Consider the following 17,056-nt stretch of genomic DNA (forward strand, 5'->3'; position numbering starts at 1 on the left):
TATATTTAATTACGGTAAATTAAAAAAAAAATTGTCCTTGAAGATTGTCAACCTTTTTACTTATTTATTGCTATTTAGTACCTTTTTAATTTTTTTTTAGGACAATAATAATAATTATAATCTTTATTAATAACCTAAGGACTGTGGCACAACAATTTTCTAAATTATCTATGTCCATAGCTGGGGATTGTGCAATACATCTTCAGGTTCGTCAAAGTTGGTTGAACCCAAAATTAACTCTAAAATTTGCCCCTCCTGCAGTGCCAATGTGGGTCTCTTTAAGGATAACTGTGCCTTAGATTTCCCTGCCTATATTCCATTTAATATAATTGTTACCCTACTCCTTCATAGGTCCTTATGACCGCCATGCCAATACTTTTCACGGATTACCCAATGATCCACAGTTACAAATGTGCAGCATGCATGTCACGTAATACTTCGCGCAATAGTTGTATGGACCCAGACAAAAGAGTGACCAACAAAGTCACAGACCAAGCCCTTGTTAGTAAGGGGTACTGTCTCTTTAAAGGAAGCTCCCCTTAACCGGGCACAGCAATAACTTCACAAAAGTTAATGGTGTTGTACCCTAAGAAACATTACTTACCGACAGTATGATCACTGCAGGTCCAGCTTCTAAGATCGGTACTAATTCTGCAAACAAGGAGCCCAAAGTGAACAGAACATGTAAGAGGGTTGAAAACTGCACCAAGGTCTTCCCCCCCCCCCACCCTACAATGGACTTGCTCCTCTAAGTTGCCCCATTTATAGCCCCTCTACATTTGGGTTTATGAATCTGACCATTGTTGGACGGTTGGGTAGTCTTCTCTATGTTCGCACACCATGATGCTGTTTATTGACTTTCTTTGTATTTTGTGTATTAGTGAATGCAGTCTGGGGTTGCCATATCTTAGCTCAGCTGGATTTTAGGGTGTTAGGTTGTTTAAATCGAGATTTCCTCCACCCGAGGTCAGCTGCAGAGGGCATGAGGATCTCCGTAGCTTTCCAAGCGACTTTGTAGATGAGGGACAATCAAATCAGCCAATGTGATGTACAGTCTCTTACTAGGTTACAGAGGGAATGTTGCCTCTGTAGTTGACCCAGGTGGAGGAATAGTGGGTCTCCCGTAAGCAGTGGAGAAGAAGTCGCTCTGTGTAGAGAGCCACCCTTATAGTTATATGGGAGCCAGAGAAAGTATTGAGGACTGCCGTTATTTCTCGAGGATGGAGAGGAGGGATGACGGGAGAATCTGAAACCTGAAGAGTGGCCAGTGTCCGTCTCCTAAAGGAGTTGACGAACAAAAAGCCGAGCAAGCAGATATTATCTGAGCGTGAAGAGTAAGCCACGTGGGGCACCATCACACGTATGAATGAGAGAGTCTAAAGTAGTGTTATTTTTTGCGTTAGACTCTCGGCCTAGAAATGCGCCCAGTGGTGAGTGCAGATTAATGTGACCCAAACTGGCTCAAGTGAAAGGTATATAATTGCTTAGATATATTAATTATAATGTTTTCAGGTTGATTATGGACACGAAAAAACCCAAGTGGAAGAAAAAGGAAAACATTCTAGTACACGCAAGGCAAGATCACCCACCACCTCCCCAGTCCTCACAGCCAGAGAAGTTATAGGAAATAAGGAAGAAGAACATGGTGATGTGAAGCCCAGAACGTCTGTCAATAAAAGCCTGCAAAGAAAGAAGAAACCATATAACAATCCCCAAAAGCAAACCTACAGCGGAGATCTCCTGGACAAACACCCTAGGAGCTTCACAAAAGCCAAAATGCCCTTCAAGCCAAGGTTACTGAAGAAACCCTCCCAGTCCTTCCTCTCAAAGTACCGCTATTACACAGCTCCAGCCAAGAAAATTTCCCAGAAAACATCATCACCGCAGGTCAACCATGAAGACAAGACAAAGGAATACAGGTAACCAACAGACACCCCAAATATCTACATGTGAGCATGAAATATAATTTAAGACCTGATACAATTCATTTAGTTGACAGTTTTTGCTCTTCAACGCTCCCTGAGAACTAAAGGATGGGGCATGTTGAGTTCCATCAGCCTAATCCTTTTTGCCTCTTACATCTGCCACAGGGACAACCTCTCACACTTTAGCTGGCCATCATTCCTACCAAAATTGTCAGGTTGGGCAGACATTGATCAAATGCATATGACACGCTATAATAATTGCAGGCAAAAAGATTAGCCGGTGATGTCCGCCATGGCGGTGTGATGCAATCCCGCATGTATTTTTAAGAGAATGTTTCTCTGGTTGACTATCCATGTTGACGGCCACTACGTCATTACATATAGCATGTACTGAATTGACCACAAAACATCCTGTATACTATATAGTACACTGCCTCTCCATGTTGCACAGGCTTTTTCTAGACTCCTCCCACTTGTGGGTCTTTTTGGTCTCTTTATTGCCTGTGGTAAAATATGGAATGGTACCCCCTTCTCCTCCTCATCTTTGCATTTCAGCAGACTGTAGTATCCCTTTCCTATAACTCGTCACTAATTAGTCACACCCCCTGATGGAGTTTGGGTGAAACGCGCGTTGGGGCTGGGGAATCATACTGTACACTACCCTATATGGGTGCATCACTTCATGTACGTATTATGCCTGCTCTTGTCTTTTTGTTATTAGTACATACTATTATATTTGCTAAAAATTGAGAGTTTTTGGCTGACACGTTTCTGTCTGTGCATTTCTTAGATATTATTCGTGTATAGTTGTTACGCCCATTTTTTTTGGACACTTTGCATTTATTTGAATCTTTATTTACCTTGTATTGTTTTAATATTTTCAACAAATTGTATTTTTTATGAGATCAGTTAACACTTTGTTATGTTTTGTCGGTATTGTTCACTAAATAGAGAGGAGGAGGGAGATGCAGCTGCAGTGTTTTCTCCTTGCATGAGCAGATTCTATACTGAAATCACAGTGTCATCAAATACCTAAAAAATGTAATTATTGTAATGACTCCCCTTTATTAGTACCTTTAGGATTACAGTATATGTATAGTACCCAGAGATATTTCTAGATGCATTTACATTAGAGATGTTGTAATATTGCTGCCTCTTGACTATGTATAAATTTTTAGGCTTAATGATGTAACAGCATAAATGTCAGTAGTAGACCCTGATTCTGAGTAATGCTACTAATTACTGTAGGTCAATGGACGATGCGCATTTGCCAATCAAACCAATTATTCTCGCAACGCGATCCGTAAGTATATTAATTATTAATATAAAGATAAAAGTAATCTAATAGAAAGATTGAATACATGTGTGGTGACATTGCAAATTCTGATTCTTTAAAGGGAATCTGTCAGCAGTTTTTTGCTATATAGCCTGAGAGCAGTATGATGTAGGGACAGAGATCCTGATTACAGTGATGTGTCACTTACTGAGTTGCATGCCACCGTTTCAATACAGTCAGTGTTTTAACAGCAGGAGATTATCACTACATGACTAGATGCTTTGTGCCTCCTAGTTCAACCACGCCCCCACTTCTGATTGTCCACTTTCTGTCACTATACAGTGTACACAGAGTGGCCAATCAGCGGTGTGGGCGGGGTTACAAAGGTCTCAACATTCTGAGCACTGCTAGATCTGCAGCAGAGAAAACTGTGATTCTGTCACAACGGCTAATTGATACATCGCTGGAATCTGGTTCTCTGCCCCTACATCATGCTGCTCTCAGGTTACATAGAAAAATATGCTGACGGATTCCCTTTCGTTATTTTATTACTTTTTATCCCTGTATTGTGTATGTAAACTGGTGGTTCTCCTCCTCCCTACGTTGTTAAGATACATAAATCCCTTTTTCTACTATAAGGCTTAGGTTAGTCAATCAAAATGGTGCATAATATTTTATGTACCGTATTTGGCGCAAAATAAAAAATGGTTTTATTTTTGTTTTATTTGCATCATTCCTTTCAATAAGCTTTAAAATATCACGTCTGACCTACCGCTCCATTTTGAAACAGGGATAAACGTCTCCCATCTGACAATCATGTCTGAGCTGCAATACCAGACGTAGCCTAACTGCTTGGGTGGTGCTGTTTGTTTATTTTTTCGTTTTTTTTTTATAATTCTATACAACCCTTTTATGAATGAGAGCTCGTGGATTGTGTGGAGACTATTAGGATTAATCAAGATTTCAAGATTTCTTCCATTTCAATTTGGAGAAGGTAAATTGTTCCAGTATACACCCCTATAAAGGATTTACATACCCCGATAATTGGAAGTCATTACTATCAAAAACTTTTTTTTTTTTTAATGATTGACTCCAAATTGCAAAATGAAGAAACAGACAGATATAATTTAAGAAAATGTTTTATTATTTTTATTTTTACTGCAGAGGGCAGAAAATAAGTGGAACATGGCGGAAAACTACAAGTGAGTAGTAATAATGATATTGCTTTTTTATTTTCTTAGTACGCCTAATTAAAGGGAACATGTCATGTGAAAAAAAACGCTATTGACCTGCAGATATGGGGTTAATCTGCAGGTTATTAGCATTCTGAACCTGCCCGGCGCCCACACTTTGAGCTGGAAGGAAATGAACGTTATTCCTCCCTGTAGCGTTCAGCATTCATTTACGCTAGTTTAGTTACTGCCCTAAGCATAGAGAGCGGCCACTGTAACCACACCACCGGCACTGACTGACAGCCAGGCCTAATGCTGAGCGAGCCGGCAGTTTAGCTGGCTGTTTGCCTCTTGCCACTGTCAGTTGTAGCTTTGTTCTGTGAGGTGTATACCGAGTGATCTAGACCTAGGATTTGTTGGGATTATTCGTGTCTGTTTTCCTCTTTGCTCTTGACTCTCTCTGACCTCAGGTACCTGACCCCAGACTTGGCGTATGACTATCTGTTGTCTTGTCCCCTTATCTTTTCGTACCCTTCTGGCAATTTGACCCCAGACTGTTACTTGACCATACTTTTGTATTGCCCCACTGTACTACGATCCCTCCCGGTACTTCACCTCAGACCTCCCGACTACCCTGGCTCACGACTGATCCGTGAGTAATGACTCAGCGTCCCAATAGATAGATAGTATTTTGCACAGTTTGGTAATCTATAAATATTGAAATTCTGCTCTGTATATCTTCTACAAGGTCATTAATAACTATGTATGCTAAAAAGAAGAGGGCCCAAGACTGACCCCTGTAGTACCAAACTACTTACTGGGATTCAATCCTAGTGTTTTCCAATAACCCCTTAATCAGATTTATAGATATTTAATATGGAAAAATTACATGGAAAAATGAATACATAGATGATAGATAGACAGATAGGAATCCTCACCACTAAGTAGCAAAATGGGTGAGGCAAATCAGGACTGGCCACCACTTCACCAGTAAATCCTTATTGTAATCAGGAATGCTGAAAGACACAAGTTTTGGAGCCTGCAGAACAGTGAGTGCAGCTCTGGAGTATGCACTACCTATAACTCAGGATCAGTACACAACAGACAATACAATCTATTTGTGTTCACCTTCAGACATAAAACTCCTCAGAAGTACATCCCCACATGCAAATACGGACTTGCTATATTGTCGATCACCTCACATTATGGGCGGAACATTTGCTCCTCTAATCGGGCCTTTAAGAGACACTGGATTCAAACCCAGGTTCAATTCCATAGTAACCAATCGCAAGGCAAGCTTTCATTTGTTATACTGCTCTGGTACAATGAAAGCTGTACCGTGATTGGTTGCTATGGGCAACAAAGACCGTTTTTCCTTTTAGTCATCACAGTTGATAAATAAGGCCAAAAATCTTTTATTATCTGTAGATAGAAGTTTCCATAAAAGGCTGGTGACTACATAGGCCAGTAATAGAAATGAGATGTATGAAAGTGTCGCACCAACCAATCGCAGCGCAGCTTTCATTTTTCTGAAGCGTTATAAGAAGTGAAAGCTGCACTTTGATTGGTTGCTTTGGGCAACATAAGCAGTTTTTCATTCAGACGGTTTCATAAATCTGCCCTGATCTCTGCAAATAACATTATCTCCATTAAGTGATAAAAGAACATATTACCGGACGATTTTCTGTCCTGTGTTACGTACACGACTACATAACTGCCGTGTATAATAGACTATTACTCCCATAATGCATTTAGAGCGCATACAAGAAGGAATCACATAAGAGATCCATAAATCATCCATTGTCCATAATCTCCTCCACTGTCCGGGTGCTTTGTTCTGTGGCGCCTCTCCTCCATTGTCTCCCTGATTATTGTACAGGCCCAAAGTACTAATAGAAAAGTCAAAAATACAGAAATGCACAAAAGACGACGATTCACAAATAACAAGCGGGAATGATTCTCTGCAGGCTGAAAACGGTGGTGAAATGTCAGATATATGGCTAATAAGAAGACCTCACATCACCCCAGAATGACCAGCAGCCAGTCCTGCTTAAAGTCCATTCAGGCTTTTCTAGAATTTAGGGGAAAACTTCCTTCCCGACTCCACATGCGGCAGTCAGACTAGTTCACTGGATGAACGCCCCTTCATAGAATCTAGTGCCCATAGTCTGTAATATTATATTTATCAAGAGATGCATCTAGGCCTCCTTGTATTTATTTAGTGAATCAAACATTACATCATTGTGAGGCAGAGATCCACAATCTCACTGCTCTTACAGTAAAGAATCCATAATCTCACTGCTTGTACAGTAAAGAATCCATAGTCTCACTGCTCTTACAGTAAAGAATCCATGGTCTCACTGCTCTTACAGTAAAGAATCCATAGTCTCACTGCTCTTACAGTAAAAAGCCACAGCCCTACTGTTCTTACAGTAAAGAATCCATAGTTTCACTGCTCTTACAGTAAAGAATCCATAGTCTTACTGCTCTTACAGTAAAAAATCCATAATCTTACTGCGCATCCAGTAAAGAATCCATAATCTCACTGCTCGTACAGTAAATACATACGGTAATCTCACTGCCTGTACAGAAAATACATAATCTCACTGCTTGTACAGTAAATAATACATAATCTCACTGCTTGTTCAGTTAAGAATACATCATCTCACTGCTTATACAGTAAAGAATCCATAATTTTACTGCGCATCCAGTAAAGAATCCATAATCTCACTGCCCACACAGTAAAGAATCCATAATCTCACTGCTTGTACAGTAAAGAATCCATAATATCACTGCTCACACAATAAAGAATCCTTATTCTCACTGTTTGTGCAGTAAAGAATCCATAATCTTACTTCTCATTCAGTAAAGAATTCATAATCTCATTGCTCAAACAGTAAAGAATCCATAATCTCACTGCTCATACAGTAAATAATCCAGAATATCATTGCTCACACAATAAAGAATCCTTAATCTCACTGTTTGTGCAGTAAAGACTCCATAATCTTACTGCTCATTCAGTAAAGAATCCATAAAGTCACTGCTCACACAGTAATGAATCCATAATCTCACTGCTTGTACTGTAAAGAAACCATAATCTCAGAGCTCGTACTGTAAAGAATCCATAATTTTACTGATCATCCAGTGAAGAATTCATAATCTCACTGCTCACACAGTAAAGAAGCCATAATCTCACTACTCGTATAATAAAGAATACATAATCTTACTTCTCATCCGGTAAAGAATCCATAATCTCACTGCTTGAACAGTAAAGAATCCATAATCTTACTTCTCATCCAGTAAAAAAAAAATCTCCACGGGAGTGCTTCTTTAAATGCATGTATTTGGGTTCAAAATATCATTTTTGCAATTTTATTTCATTCAAAATTTTGCATCATAATTTTTTGTCTCTTTCAGGCTCTTAGTTTCCCAGCACATTCAACTTTGATGTGTTCTGTGATCATAAATCATAATCAGTAAGGAGCTCAGAAAAAGATAGATAAGAATTGCAAAGTGTCTCCCATTAAATCGTCAGAATGAGTTCACTGATGGATTTTCAGTAAACTCATTCTGCAGTAGACCATGGCCATAGAAGGCAAACGGTGAATAATTTTTGATTAGTCTCAATTAAAAATATAATTGTGAGCCAAAATTTGCATGCATTTACATAACAAAAAACTAACCCTTTAAGGGAACCTGTCTTATAAATATGAATACAGCCGCAGAGACATATTTTTCGAGCACGCCGAAGACCCTCAGTTAGCACCCGAGCATGCTCAGATAACACCTTGTCCCAGCACGTACGCTCATCACTGATCTCCAGTAATTGCAAAAACGTTGTGCTTTGCACACCTACTTCCTAGAAGTGCTGGACTTGTAGTTTTGCACCAGCTGGAGGATTAAATCTGTAGAATAATCCATACATAATAACAATGGTCCTATCTGGGCTCGCCTGGTGTCACATACAGGGTGATTAATTAGCACCGTGCAGCCGCACAGCTACAGATGTGTAATGATGTGTCAAATCCCTTCAATTCCCGCTCGGCCGCGTTATTGTTTCCTTGTAACGGGCTCCATCCATAACACGGAATTACAGAGCCGGTAAACAAGATAATAAAACAGGAAAATAGCTGAATAGTTTGGTGACACATTGTAACAGAGCCGGCTCTGATCGTGCCCGGCATATGTACAAAGCAGACCCCGGCTCGTGCCTACGAGGCACCGGAAGAGGCTTCACCTGCCAGGAATGTGGTTACTGTCTAGGCACCCCACTGCCGATTTGTAGGCTTTATTCCAATTAATTCTACAAAATGACAAGTGTCCTTAAACCTTCAAGGGATTCTCCGACACCGCTCGCCCTTGCATGCGAAAATGATGAGAACATGAGCATGATCGACAATGGTCATCCACAGGTTGATGTTGCGATGGCGGATGCACGTGTCATGGAAGTCATCTGCTGACGCAACGTCATAATCAGAAGCAAGAGTGTTTTAATAGAACAATGTAAATAGCTATGGCGTGCAATAAGCAACACCGTTCCTGTACCCTCAATATAGCTATGGAGGATATCCCAATATTAAAACATAACCTTTAATATTATAGAACGTAAAAATCTTGGATACCAACAAAACACAAACATAAACCAAAAGTGCTCAAGTGAACCAGTGCTCAAATATAAAAATTGGATCAGTCTTACCAATATGAACGGACGTATCAATATAAAAGTTTGCTTCTCAATCTCCAAAGCTGGAGAATGGCGGTCCAGGAGTATGGGCAAGGGGTGGGGGTAAGTTTGCTTCCACTATCTTCCCTGTTGTGCCCCTGCAGAACTCCTGTCCTCACAAGGACAGGCCCCAAGTAAGCCCTACTATGGACACCCACCATATAATGCAATATCTCTCTTCTCCCTATGCGTTTCAACTCCAATAATGGAGAATCATCAGAGGAGTTCCAGTAGAAATAGGTGCCAATAGGCACAATCAAAAGTCCAGCAAAAAGTCCGTATATATCAAGGGTCTCGCAGTGGCTAGGTAAGCATAGGTCACAGTGGCTAGCTGTGTCTGCAGCTTAAAGTAAGTCCTCCAAAGGAATAATAATAATAATAATTTCCTGACAGTTCAGGAGATGTGTAAGCACTGAGAAATCTGGGAGTTCAATGAACGCTGCTGGTAAATGTCACTTGTCACATCTCCCTTGTGGACGAAGTGTCAGAAGAATATGTAAATGTCACGCTGTGATGGTCTTTGGTAAGGGAGGGGGGCCTTAACTGTCCCTAGAACTGGGATCCTATCTATCCCTGTCTCGGGGGTACTCTTGAAGGTAGAGAGGCCTGAGTCTCTAACGTTACTATGCTCCTGTTAAACCTTGATCTGTCCCCTCCTCCACACCATGAGGCATGTAAGGTGAACAAGACACAAAGACAAAACAGGCATAACAGAAGGCAACAAACATACAAACACTCACCAAAGGAAGATGGGTATATAGGGAGGAATAGAAATGTACCAACCAAATTGGAATAGGACAATGAGGGAAACATACACCCAAAACAGCACGCAACAATCTACAGTAGCAACAAAGATCTCCCCAGTAGCAACAACTATCACCTATTCAGCACAGGGACTCCAAGGAGCTAGGAAGCAAAGCTTTCACTTTCAAGAAAGAGAAGGTCTGGCCAGGTTTTATAGGGAGAGGTAATGACCATATCAGAAGCAAGTGAAATGGATCTCCAAGTTTCTGACCAGAACAGAAAGGGTCATTAACCTCTTCAACACCAAAGGAAACCAAATCCATTTAAATATGGGACCCAAACACACAGGCTAAATAGAAGATCTGCTATTCAAAATACATACTGATCTTCTAACTCCAGATCTCCCAGGAAGATGTGACCCACCCACAGGGCCGGCTCCAGGTTTTTGAGGGCCCCGGGCGAAAGAGTCTCAGTGCCCCCCCCCCTTTAACACATACCACAATTCATGATGCACAGATACGGCAGAGAAATATAGCACAGTCACGTAGCATATAACACAGCCCATGTAGTATATAACACAGCCCACGCACGTAGTATATCACAGCCACTTAGTATATCACACAGCCATGTAGTATATCACACAGCCAAGTTGTATATAGCACAGCCACGCAGTATATAACACAGCCCAAGTAGTATATAGCACACAGCCCACATAGTACATAACACAGCCACATAGTATAACACATCCCAAGTGGAAGTGCACCCTCACCCACTGCTTCACTTCACCGTCACGCCGTTGCCCCCATTGTGGACAGAGGGTGCGTGCACCGCCAATGCAACTAACTGCTGCTCATCTTGCTTGGCGGTTGGCGCTGGACCTGGAGTGGACAGTGGACGACGAGCTCTTACCCGGCCGGAAGTGATTACACAGATGACCGCTGGCCAGCGGAAGTGACTCGTATCCATGGTGATGGGCCTGACGGCGGTGACGATAAGTATTCCTGCAGCTGAGCAGGAGCTCTGTGCAGCCAAGTGCTGTGCTGCCAAGTGGGGATTACGGATGTGCTCCACCTCGGCGCCTCCGAGTCCTGGCTGGCTGGGGGTTGACTGTCACACACAGACACAGCACAGGGATGTAGTCCGGCTGCGGGGGCCCCCCAGGAGTGCATCAGTGTGTGTGTAATGTACTGTTACTACCATAAATGGGCCCCCCCGTGTCGCCAGGGCCCTGGCACTTGCCCGGGTGTGCTAGGTGCTGACGCCGACCCTGCCCACTTGTGACAACAAATCGGGAATCGTTGCTTTACAGATAACAAAACTTTCATGGATCTTCTAAAAAATAACATTTAGGAAGTTGCCTTGGACTTTATTTAAAAGGCATTTTATAAAAAATAAGATGCATTAAATTCACCCTCCCTCTTACAATTTGGATACAAGACCGGATGTAAATAGCCGATCCTATACAAGAACGCCGCTGCTACGTCAGAAAAAGATAAAACCTTAGGATAGAAATTGGAGCCAGGCGTCCCACTGATTATCTACTGTCCTCTATATATCTTTTATTTTTTTGCTTCAGTATCTACATTTGTAGATCCTGAAAACAATAAGTGGTTTGTTCCCTTTCTCACCCTGCTTACAGGGGATCACCCATAAACCACACTAAGCACTGTAAAAATATATAAATATACCGTATATAAATATTTTATATACAAAAATTGAAAGCAAAAACACAAAAAATGTTCGCAGTGGGAAGTCGTTAACCAGACAATACCCCTAGATGGGCCATCGCTACGTTTAATGATGGCATCTAAGCAGATGATGAAACAGGACAGCTTTGTGCATTGGGGTTCAGTCCATTCCTCCATTGTACTGAGACTTTTCTGTTTACAGGGAAGAAGACTTAAAATATCTCCGTTTTCTTGAAGAAATCACCGATGATATAATATTAAGAGGCTGCAGATCCGATAGGTGAGAATAATGTTGCACGCACACCCCTCAGTATACGAAGGTGATAAAGGAAACAAGATTTCTTTTTGGAATCCTGGGGAAATCTTTCTCAAGGCGACTATTAATTATACTTCTTCACAGTAAAGGGGAGGTAACGGTTTACAGGAGCACAGCTATGACACAGTTCTAAGCTGAAGTTGATCACAGGGGTTTTAGTCAAGCTTCTATCCATCGCACAGAATCACGTCTCTTCTTGCAATACTTTATCACATATATGTAAGTCTCTTCACAGATAACTTCTCTTCACACACAGTGTCTTAACCTTAGCAGAACTGTACTTCGCTCATACACTGAGGTTGGGGGAGGGGATGAGTCCGGTGCTGTAGCTCTCTCACTTCTATCTTGAGGTAATAAAGATGCTCCTGGCTGTCCTGACTGCATCTTTGATTACAGCAATCGCTTATGTGGAAGAACTAGAGCTTGCCTCTCTTCATTCTGCCAGGAGACCCTCTAACACCTTACTTATGGATATGCCAGAGACAATATCAACTTTCCCAGTATCCCCATGGAGCCCAGCTAATCACTCCCTGTCTGCTATAACCATTTTAGCCCCTATAGTTGCTGGATCATTCTAAATCAACAGTGCAGCTTCTATCTGCCGCAATAATATCCTCCAGTCTTCCCTATGTATCTGGAAAACATCTTTACCTTCACTTTTATTGTGCAAGTAGCATTAATTAATTATCTTTGAAAATATCATAATAATATTGGTGAGAATCCAAGAGCTGAGCCCCGTTCCCCCTAATCGAGAGGCTGCACTTGTGAAATAAGTACTTTGTGCTTCTGTTGTCTTTACGTCAGGAAAGTCATGCTTATAGGTTTCTGCAGGTGTTCTGTCCCTCGCCCCCATGCTTTACACTGAAGCTCTGCAGCATCTGATTGATTGCTCAGGACAATCTTCTCAGAGTGTCTTTAAGGAAATATATAATATAAACAATCTTATTCCATCTTCAGTGCCATGGAGCTTGTCTTTCAAGATCACCTTCACAGAAAGCAACCAGACATTGACCAGGTAAGAAATCATCATTTTTAGGTTTCTTTGTGATGTTGTTGTTGTTGTGCTGTCTTTGAACTGAAATCAATGGCAAAGACAGGATTACATTTTTGGTCTAGTAGAAATGTTTACGGGAATCTGTCAGCAGGATTTTACCCCGAAAACTAATTTTTGTGCATGTAGATATTTCAGAGACAAGAACAGCAATACCTTTACATGGCCGGTCCATTCATCCGTTACTGAGAAATCAGTGTTTCAAGTGAAATGCAAATGAGGCTGAAGAGCTATGGTAGTTCTGAAGCATCTGCCACTCCAGCTCTATTCCCCGCCCAGCGCCGCCTAACAGGAAGCAGATTCTAGTCACCCTAATGTTGAGTCAGATTGTCTCCCTTGGTATTTTTGTATATTTGCCTTATTGGCAGATAATCGGACAGCACTCATCCAATATATACGCTCATGTGCATAAACTTAGTGAATAGTTTGTTTAGTGTCTAACTTGTGTCTAATGAATAGTCCATGTACATCAGAAATAGTGCGGAGACGCAGAGTCAGATGCAACAGACTGTCGCTCTGCATCTAGCGGCAGAAAGTCTCTGCGTTTGGCATTACAGACGCCTCCTTAATCCTTCTGACTCTTGGACCCAGCAGCAACCTCCCTCCAACTAGTTGACACACCTAGACCTGGGGGTTTATAAATCCCCAGTCTGCTGCAGAGAGTCACCGGTGATATTCACATTTTTCCCTTGTGAAGGCTTGGAGCTACAGCAGTAACTTCCTCTCTGTAGCTGTTTGAGGACGTTTGGTGTTACCTGTCTGAGTCTGCTCAAGCTAAGTTCATTCCCCTTTTCTGTCTACCTTTTTGTCTTTAGTTTATAGTGGGGATTGACCAGTGCCCCCTCCTTATCCAGGGCGTAGCTCTAGGGAGACACAGAGCTTAGGTTCCTGCTCGGCGATTGGTGAGGAACCAATTTAGAGACGGTAGGGCAGGTATTGTATTATCAGATCTGCCTAGGGGTCTCTACTCACCCTCTCTCTAGTGTCTGGGCTTCCTTCCCCTCATGCCTTTGTGTTGCACTCAGTCTTCCCACACTGTGCATGACCCATAGATTATAGAGGGTGGACTCTCACTGTGACTATCTTAGGAGGAGGCTGTGCACCCTTGTAATGAGAGGAAGACAAACTGTCTCCTATGGATACCGAGAGTTGTAGTCCCCAGAAAGTGGTAAGTGCATGCCGCCTGAAGTAGTAGTAACAGTCAAAGTTCAGATGAATTCATTTGCCCAGAACACAGTATAATGTCCCCACCATATCCCCCACACAGTACGATGCCCCCCACATAGTATGGTGCTCTTATTGTCCACAATGTATAATTGCTCACTCTTTGTGCCCCTTCACATAGCATGATGACTCCACACAAAATAATGCCCCCACAGTGCCCGCTAACACAGTATAATGCCCCGCGATATCCCCTACACAATATGGTGCCCCCTCACATCGTATGATGCCCACACAGTATGATGCCCCTACAGTGCCCCATCACACAGCATGATGACCCCACACAGAATAATGCCCCCACAGTGCCCCCTAACACAGTATTATGCCACCACCATATCCCCTACACAGTATAATGGCCCCCACATAGTATGGTGCTCCTATTGTCCATGCTGTATTATTGCTCACACATTGTGCCCCTTCACTCCATCTCGAAATAAAATAAAAAAAACTTACCTACCATCATTCCGCAGTCCGGCTCCAGCTGTGGTGGCACAGGGGAATGGTGGAGCGGGACGGTAAAGGCTCCTTGCTCCACCAGTAGATTCAACTTCAAATACAGAATATTGATGTTTCTGGGGCAGCAGATTGTTACCGGATGTTCACAGTTGTATTTCTACGAAACCTGGAGACCCCATGGTTGGAGTCCGCTGCTGTAGAACATTATTAGCCGCTCTCAGACTGTACATCATCCACGAAAACTGCTCTGTGCACACTTTGGAAAATTAAATAAATTGTTAAAAAAATTCAGACTTGCCAAACGTGAGCTGTTGAATTATGCAGAGCGCTGGGCTCGCCTGCCATACCCCGAGGGTCCAGTTCTCCTGCGCTGATAATGTGAACATATGACCTCCTACGAGCAGTGGCTACAAATTGCCGATGGCGAGGATAATGATGCAATTATTGACCTGTTATGGAGAAAAGGGCAGAAGTTCCTCATTCTCCAGGTGTCAGAGTGGTAAGGTTACTGTGGGATTTTTTACTGGAAAATCTCACAATTTGTAGCTTACCGGAAAGGTATTATTGCAGGCAGATAAGCAGTTATATCGCCAAACTGTGCACAATATCCGAATAAACCAAATATAGATCACCTGTACCTCCGATAGTTCTACTAAACCATACTTAGATCACAGTATCAATACCTGGACCTCCTGTGGTTCTACTGTACCAAGCTTAGCAATACTTTGCCATACTAAACCACACATGTTCTTTAGACCTTTGTTGGTTTGCCATACTTCATTAGTCCTGGATCCAGGGGGACACTCCAAATTTGGAAGTCTGTCCTGCAAGAATTGCTGCAAGGGGTTTAAAAAAGGTGGTAGATGCCATCTTACTGTTTTTACGTGAACTCCTATTGCTACTTGTTGAACTGTTCAGGACTGTGTCTGAAGTGATAAATGCAGAGCATAAAGAGTCAACAAACTGAGCTCCTATCACAACTCTCTTGTCAGGTGTCCTGGGAACAGGCTCCTTCCCTGTCCCAAATGCTAGGGGCGCCCGAGCTCGCCCTGTTCCTTGGATTACTTCTGAAGGTGAAGATGCCAGGGCCACGTACCTTGCCTTAGCTAATGAATCCGTCCTGTCTGTACCCTTCTCCCACCCAGGGAAGAGGGGAATAGTAGTGTATCGTAATACACCAACCAGACTAACAACTTAATACGAACAGAGGTAATGGAAAATACCAAACATACAAATACACACTCGCATATAACAGAGAGGGATGCATCGGGGAGTGGAGGATGGGGTAAAACCAAAGTAGGAGAAGGGGAATTATCACACACCAAAAACCTAGCAACAGTCACAGATAAATCCACCAGACTCCTTCTCAAATAACAACCACAAACCACCCTCTCCTAACCATGCAGCATAAGGCACTCTGACAATGAGTGCTAGCCAGGGCCCAGATTATATAGGAGAGGGGAGCGGCTGACAGTGAGCAGCCTAGAGCCTTAAGGCAGGACAGCTTCCAAGAGCTCTCAACTGAGCAGATTAACCCCTGCACTGCTAAAATAAACCTGCACCATTTAATATGAAGGTAAAGTGCTTCTAAGCAGTGCAGGAGTAGGAGAAATCAGACGATGCGGTCTTCTGGATCCTTTCTGGTGGCTGTAAACCTGGGACAGCTGCGTTGTGAAATGGGGAGTGTGGAGTTAATATTGGCATGTCTGCTCATGACCCCTTGTGGTTTTGAGAGTGGTGTGTATTGTTTGAGCTTTAGAAGTTAAAAGTAGACAGAAGATGTCAGGAACGACAAGTCCCGATAGTAGGGTAGAAGTTAATGGGGTGATTAACACTTGCCATTTAGTGTAGCATTGCAGGGAACTAGTTAAGGTTACAGAAGAGCAAGTGAGAAACTCCATCTTGCACTGCAGTGGTTGCATTCTTTCCCAGAAGGGAGAGATTAGTCCTCCTGGATAGAGGTCCACCATTACAGAGAAAGCGGAGGATTGCCACTAGATGGGGGAGCAAATAAGCTGATTCTTCTGAGTGAGAGGTGTATGCACTGAGAGGGTGAAGTTAGCCACTATAAGAGTGAAAATCAGATACATCTGAGAGAAGCAAAAAGCTTATTCCTAATTTTGAGGTTTTCCACATAAAGAAAATGTTTGAAGCCTGAGAATAAGATTATTACATTATTAGTACACACAGACAGATACAAGTGTCTGAGAAGCTATGACTCTGTAACTGAGTGAGTAGGCTGCAAGTGAGCAAGATGCCAGCTGAGCTGCAGGATACTGCAGGGACTAGCAATGTGGATGTTTGCTGTATTGCAGTATAAAAGAGATTATGTATGTGTGAAGGAAGTGTTGCTGAAGTGTTTGCCAGCAGAATATCGTAAGAATGAGAAAAGTGTTGCTTCTAGTGAAGAAAGTTCATATAAAACTTATGAGGACCAGTATATCAATACTATTTAAAGGGGTCATCACAAAGAGAACATTGGGC

At 42.3% G+C, this 17,056-nt stretch overlaps 1 protein-coding gene across 1 annotated transcript in view; it reads left to right on the forward strand.

Moving 5' to 3' along the window:
* The window catches only part of LOC138681194 (spermatogenesis-associated protein 7 homolog), a 121,886-nt gene that overhangs the window by 103,545 nt on the left and 1,285 nt on the right, over positions 1 to 17,056 (forward strand). Inside the window, exons 6-10 of the mRNA XM_069768498.1 lie at positions 1,513 to 1,919; positions 3,174 to 3,228; positions 4,366 to 4,403; positions 11,731 to 11,808; positions 12,802 to 12,859. Of these exons, the coding sequence (XP_069624599.1) occupies positions 1,513 to 1,919; positions 3,174 to 3,228; positions 4,366 to 4,403; positions 11,731 to 11,808; positions 12,802 to 12,859 (636 nt within the window). The remainder of the gene's footprint in view (positions 1 to 1,512; positions 1,920 to 3,173; positions 3,229 to 4,365; positions 4,404 to 11,730; positions 11,809 to 12,801; positions 12,860 to 17,056) is intronic.

Source organism: Ranitomeya imitator, chromosome 5 (genome assembly GCF_032444005.1).
Source record: "Ranitomeya imitator isolate aRanImi1 chromosome 5, aRanImi1.pri, whole genome shotgun sequence".
Taxonomy (NCBI): domain Eukaryota; kingdom Metazoa; phylum Chordata; class Amphibia; order Anura; family Dendrobatidae; genus Ranitomeya; species Ranitomeya imitator.